This window comes from Poecilia latipinna, unplaced genomic scaffold, assembly GCF_001443285.1.
Source record: "Poecilia latipinna isolate Pla-1442-1.1 unplaced genomic scaffold, P_latipinna-1.0 Scaffold681, whole genome shotgun sequence".
In the NCBI taxonomy this organism is placed as follows: Eukaryota; Metazoa; Chordata; class Actinopteri; order Cyprinodontiformes; family Poeciliidae; genus Poecilia; species Poecilia latipinna.
Window position 1 is genome coordinate 130213 of NW_015113297.1, and position 6794 is coordinate 137006.

The 6794-nt window shown below is 40.5% G+C and overlaps 1 protein-coding gene across 1 annotated transcript in view; it reads right to left on the bottom strand.

Moving 5' to 3' along the window:
• The window catches only part of fbxo18 (F-box DNA helicase 1), a 28849-nt gene that overhangs the window by 11733 nt on the left and 10322 nt on the right, over positions 1-6794 (bottom strand). The window contains exons 9-19 of the mRNA XM_015044550.1: positions 5686-5854; positions 5344-5563; positions 5178-5265; positions 5010-5105; positions 4793-4929; positions 3629-3725; positions 2560-2726; positions 2401-2482; positions 1455-1649; positions 605-730; positions 379-485 (exon numbers count right to left, since the gene is read on the bottom strand). Of these exons, the coding sequence (XP_014900036.1) occupies positions 379-485; positions 605-730; positions 1455-1649; positions 2401-2482; positions 2560-2726; positions 3629-3725; positions 4793-4929; positions 5010-5105; positions 5178-5265; positions 5344-5563; positions 5686-5854 (1484 nt within the window). The remainder of the gene's footprint in view (positions 1-378; positions 486-604; positions 731-1454; positions 1650-2400; positions 2483-2559; positions 2727-3628; positions 3726-4792; positions 4930-5009; positions 5106-5177; positions 5266-5343; positions 5564-5685; positions 5855-6794) is intronic.

Genomic DNA, 6794 nt, shown 5'->3' on the forward strand with positions numbered 1-6794 from the left:
CTTGCCTTGCCTTGCCTTGCCTTCTTAACCAGATGCTCCAAAGCGCTGCCAGCTCCAGGTCAGAAAGACGCATTTAGTTCAGAGTCCATGAGATGATAGGCAGAAAGGATTTTTTTATTAATTGATTTTAGTTGCCTCTGGGATGAACTCTTTGCGTAAAGTCTGTATTATCTGTACATGTGCACCAATCAAGGGTGTTAATTGTAACCTGTCAAATGACAGATGGGGTTTAAATTTTCCGGTCGTTTAACAAAATAATCGGTCAAATACGGAAAATATTCCGTTAACGCAACCTCTGTTTTGAACAGGCTGTGCTACTTTGCAAGGACTGTGAGCAGACAGTGGGTGTAATGAATGTGCTGTGTGATCATATCCCACCCCAGCCACAGTGAGAATCCGGAGGATGTTTTTAGTTATAACCAGGGAGGACATGGCACGAGTCACCGCCACATACAGCAGGTTCCACTCATCATCTGGAATCTTAGCTGCGGAGGTAAGCGACACGAGCGCAATCAGCAGGACAGCTCATCATAAAATGTTAATTTTTTCCAAAAGAAAAGAATGTGTGTGTGTGTGTGTGTGTGTGAGGGGGAAGGAAACGTACAAAAAGAGAAGTCTTGAATGCGGCACAAGTTGTGGCCAGAAGCGGGGACGGTGACGAAATCATCAGTGACGATCACAGTGTTGAACTCCAGACCTTTGGCCTTGTGGACAGTTCCAACAATAAAGTCTGAGTGCAGAGAAAATAAGGCTTAAGACAATTAATCAGATTAATCGATTATTGAAATAATCGTCAACTAATTTAGTAATCGATTAGTCGCTTACTGGAGTATACAGACTCTAAAACATGCCGTTTGTTGAAAGAACACCACATACTATTACTGCATTCTAGACAATTAAATGTTTATTTTCTTACTTAAAGGAATCAAGTTATTTATTTTCTTGGATTTTCTTTTTTATTATTTTAATATTGTATAAAATAAGCTTAAGTGGTTAAAAGAAACATTTGCAGTGTACCTTTTAAAAAAAACCTGATTAATCGTCAGAATAACCGATTACTAAAATAGTCGTTAGTTGCAGAATTAAAATATTTGCTAAAACAATGAAGGTAAAATGAACAGATGCAAGTTCTGCACATTTTCAATAGTTTGTTTTTAATTTCCGTAAGGCTGAATGGAAAAACAGAAACAGCAAGTCGTCCTTCAAATGATACGCCGTGACAATAAAAACCTCCTACAGGATTTCCACATCACAAAAGACGCTTGGATCAGCCAACCATCTAAAACCCTCCGCTTCCTTCGTCCAGACCATGACCTTTTATCATCTGGTATCAGCTTTACTCTAATCACAACGTAAGTAAATCAAGCTGCAGGGTGAAAAAAAAGTCGCAAAGTGGCAACTTTTCTGGAAAAAACAGCCGTCGCCGTCCTCTCCGGGTTGGAGTCGGCGTATACCTGCTTGGTGGAAGTCGGTCTCTGCGCACGCCTTGAGTCGGGCCACCAGCTCTGGGATGCGCTCTCTGTATTTCTCCACGATGCTGAGCTTCCCGTCCAGCTCCTTGTCTTCGGTTTGGATGATGTACTCCTTAAAGGTCAAGTAGGGGTCCCTCTTGCTTGAGAAAAACGTCCGGATGAGGGGGTCTTTGATGGCTGACAGGACATCAGAAGGTAAACATTTACTCTCACATCGCCTTGTAAAAGCATTCATACCTACAAGTCATTTTTTTGTTTTCTTTTGTAAACCCACAAACTTCAAAGTATTTAATTGAGATTGTCTGTAATCTAAAGTACAGACAACTGATAAAGAAAACCATTTATGGTTTCCTTATCTGTCGCGTCAAGCAATGAGTCATTCAATTGCATCATAACTTAAAATTAGTTTGGTTATTTCCATTCTGATGAGTCATATTTATTAAAGGGCAATTTTGTTTTCAGAGACATCATTTATTTCATCTGTAGCTCCGGTTGTGTGTGGTTTCTAGTTCCATTTTATTTATGGTTTTTGACTCTTGTATTTTATTTTAGATTTTTCAAAATGTCTTCCAGTTCCAGTGTTAAGTGTCAAAATTAAAGTTCACTTTCAGAGGGCAAACGTATCAATACATTGCTTGAAAATGGTCTCAAAATGGCAATATTGTCATTTATCGCAATCATTAGTGGGACAATTTATCACCCGGCAAAAGTCTTCAGTCTGGTGCTTTAGTCTCAACTGGTCCTTCGTATGAGGGATAATTTTAATGTTTGGATGCTGCGCCCTCCGGTTTATTTTCTCTCTATTACAGTACGAATCAGTGTTTTTGAAATGTTCTTCGACATTATTTGCTGTTTTTTAAAATTATAATACCCAAGTAAATCAAACTTGAAAAGATTTGTTCATTTTTTTACAGGACTGGACACTCACCTCTTCTTTTGGATTCCTGCCCCCCATGAGTCATCAGATGGTAGATGTCCATGATCTTCTCCAGCCCAATGTTTTTGACTCCCTGTCAGACGGAAGTGAAAGTTTACACTGACCACTTTTCTTTTCTATTTTAAATCCTCTGTGGGTGTAAACACTCACGCCGATGAAGTGGATCCGGCACTGCTGGTTGGCGTCCGTAAGCTGGACGGCGCCCTTAAAGACGCCCAGGTTACACCGAGACAGGACGCCGATTTTCCCCCGGCTGCAGCTCTCGCCTTTCTTCATGGCCTCCAGGGCTTTTTCTGCCGTCTCATCACACACACCACCTGGAAAATTAACAGTAGAATCTGATCAAAACACCCATCTTTAAAGGTACACCGTGTAGACTAATTAATCCATCCATTGTTTTTATAATTGATAAAATGACAGATGAAAATTCTGGCAGAACCTTTGAATTTAAACAGTAAAATAGGCTGAATATGGACAAGAAAATGTGCTAATTTATGTCTGGAAAGTATGAAGTTTGGTAATAAAAAATGTAAACCGGTTGCCAACTAAAATCTGTTCAAATATAGAATAATGTTGGTTTTTGTAACCCTTTGCATTAAGAAAACCATAAAATATGCAAAAAACAAAAAAAACAATATGATGCATTGAGAGATTTTTTTTCTATCATAGTATGTATCACACATTTCCAAGTTTCCCCTTTAAATGAAAAAATAAAAAAAATTGAAGGGTTTCAAACTATGTACAATACTGACCAAAAGCCTGTTTTCAGGAAAATTTAGTAAAAAATAAGGTTTGTAACGATTAATCGTGATTAATCATGTTGCAGCATAATTAATCATATTTAATCATGATGCAACGCGATTAATCATGATTAACATTTTTAAATCTCCTCTTAAGCACCTTTTGCTATCCAATTATTAATCAGTAAGGCTGAAAAATAGTTAACAGATTAGTCCTATACTGTCAGTCATTTTAGGAAATAAAATGTTTATCTTCTTACTTCATAAAGGACTTGAAGTATTTGATTATTTTCGTCTCTTGACATATTTCTAATATTGCATCAACTAAGCATAAGTGATTATAAATGCAAAATCTGCAGAATGTGGCAATTAACAGATTAATCGTCAGAATCGTCGATCACTAAAATAACTGTTAGTTGCAGTTTTAAGTAAAAGCCTAAAACAAACTTCTGTTAAAGACAACCCTCTGCCGCTCTTACTTTTCTGCATTCCTCCAACCAGAATCTTCTTGACCCCCTTGCAGACTTTCAGGATGGCTGCGCCCACGAAGGCGATCTCCGCTCCGAACCGAAAGCTCTGGACCAAAAACACACAGCGTGATTTGATGCTTTTCAGCTGCAAAACGCTAAAGATGAGTAAACTTTTTTAAAAAGTGTGTGAGTTATCTTTAATTAGAAAACCGGTTAACATGGCCGCTCATCAGATTCACATATTTTCTAAATAAACAAGTTAAAGTCAGTCTTAGTAACACTTCATCCTCAGGGGTTGAAGATAAAACTTTCTAAATAGTCAGACTAATTTGTGATCTACACACTTATCCTACACCTGAATTTTTATATTAGGCAAAAAAAATCTGAGTAAATATAAAAGCAGTTTGTAAATATTTGAGGAAAAAATATAATGGCCACCATTTTTATAAACTTACTTTCGAAGTATTCACACCCATTGAATCACAAACCTTGTATTATAACCAAACTGGTTGGATCGAGTCATTACATTTTCAGCAATTATCATCATCATTGTTTAAAGAATAAAATTGTACACACGGGACTGGAATCAGAAAAGGTGTCATCCATTGGAATCAGTGCAAATCCTGCCAAACCCATAGGGGGCAGTGTAGCACAAAGCTAAAATATAGGTCAGCCAATCAGATTGCTTCAAAAACAACTTCCTGTTAAGAATTAAAATGGCAACGAGGTTCAATTATATAAGCTGAACTACTTTTAGATAGCACATTTGAATATAAAGCTAATAAAATACAAGGCGATGTCGACTGGGAATCGTGTAAGTATGTGAATTACATTGGGGCATTATTTGTCAGACTGTAATGCGTAGGACCTCAAATATCCATTTTGGTCAGAATTCTTCTAAATAACTTTTTATGTGGATGAATGACCAAATGTAGAAAAACGTTTTGTTTTCCCAGATATCCGGCTACAGCAGAGTACATCTAAATAAACAGATGATTTAGATCATTTCTGAAGACAACTGGTTGCAATCTACAGTGAACAAAGTACTAGCTACACGATTAAAAGTTTTACTCTAAGAAAACAAAAAGAAGACGCAGTTTCTCCTCCACCATTATGTTCTAGTCTGAGTCAATCTGAGTGTATGATGAGAAGAGCCAGACTGTTAGCTTGTACCTGAGTGAGGTAGAAGATGTGTGTGTGGTGAACCGCACGCAGGGCGTTGACTGCTCCTTTGAAGGTGTAGATCTGCTGGTGGGGGTCTCCCACCAGGATCTTCCCGCAGCGCTGGGCCAGCAGCACGTCCATGATGGCTGACCGGAGGAACAGAGCTCTTAAAAACACGGGCCAAACCGGGCGACCATGAGGCCATGTGCCATTGAATCCACAGTACCTGGTGTGCAGTCCTGAGCCTCGTCGATAAAAATGGCGTCATATCGTTCCGTCAGGCAGGGCTTCGGGTCTCTGAGCTGCCACAGCTTCAGGTAACCTAGGCAACAAAGAGTCCAGTTTTAACCTGAGCTGTTTTAGCTTCCATACGTTTCTGCTGTGGACGCCGTACCGTCGTGAGGCATGTAGTAGGCCTGCTTTGATTTCTCTCTGACGTCCTTCATTTTGTTCCAGATGCCCTTTGCCTCGGCGATAAAAAACTAGAAGTACAAAAGAAAACGTTAACACTTTGTCACGGATGTATTCACCAGGAGAGCGAAAGCGGTGGAAGCGTCTACCTGTTGCTCGTCAGGGTCTATGATCTTCCTGCGGCCCTTGCAGATCGCGTAGTCGTAGGGGACGTGCTGGGGCCCGATGGTTTGGTCTGCCGAGGCCATGAAGGTGTTCAGGATGGTGGCCACCACTTTGGCCCTGCTGTAGCCTCCGGCTCCAGGAGTCAGGGCGAGGTTGATGGAGAACGGCTTCACGTTGAAGGTGAGCTTCTCGTGAGTTTTATATCTGCGACGAAGAGCGCGACAGTGGAGTCAGAAAGTGACGCCTTTCTACACAAGACCAAGACAACCGAATCCGGTTAACGAACGTGCAGCAGCAACCTGCCGCCTCCTGAGCAGGTTCCTCACCTCCTCCCGACGTCGCTGTAGGCCAAGGAGTGGGCCGTCTTGCAGTCCACGTTGGGAGGGAAGCGCCGTCGGGCCTCGGAGGCCACCGAGTTGTTAAACGCCACGTAGAGGAAGCGGAGGTGCGGACGCTGAGCGGCGTATCTCACCAACGTGGTCGTCTTCCCCGTGCCTGTGTCACACAGAGAAAAAACAAAAACAGTATTGAGACTAGGAGAGGACTACAGACTGAGCTGAAAACTTTTTGATTTTAAGTCTTGATTCTATTCTGATTTAACAAACTTATTTTAAGAGTTTATATTTAGGATTAGCTTGAACACAAGTGTGTGGGATGATATTTCAACAGTGAATCAAGCTTCATTATAATAGTTCTGCTGCTCTAAGGACAACATACTGTAGGACTGAACCAAAGGAGAAAGGTCGCCCCCTGGTGTCAAAGTGCCAAACAAATCAAAGGGCAGAAACTACAGCAGTGTTGGAACCATGTTCTTAACTTGTGGTATTAAAAAGCCAAACCTTTTTAAATTATTATTTTCTTCTGGCTTATTTGTCACCAATTACTTTCCTGACTGGATAATATATGAACCAAATGGTCTAAACCAGGGGCCCCCAAAGTTAGTCCTCGAGGTCCGGCATCCTGCATGTTTTAGTTCTCTCCCTGGTGGTAGAAACAACCTGTTCAGTATGTCTATGTTCTTCTTAGGCCTTCTAACAAGCCATCATTTGATCCAGGTGATCAAATGATAAATAAACCTGGGAGAGAACTAAAACATGCAGGATGCCGACCCTGGAGATCCGGCATCCCTGGTCTAAACTAACGCCACACGCAATTCCATTGTAAATGTGTGGAAAAAACTTTGTCAATGGTCTCGCAAATGTCACAAAGGCAAAATTTTGCACTTGCAGCGTTTCCATTAAATAAGAAATGAAATTAAAATCACACGTGAATAAGTTTGTTCAGGCTATAAGTCCAGTTTGTGCCAGTGGAACATCCGGTTGCTGATCATGTGACTTGTGTGAGGCGAAAAAAATGTTTCCCTTGGAGTTTTATGAAATAAACCCAGTGGTGGAGAAAGTACTCAAAAAATGTACTTAAGTAAAAGTACAAATAC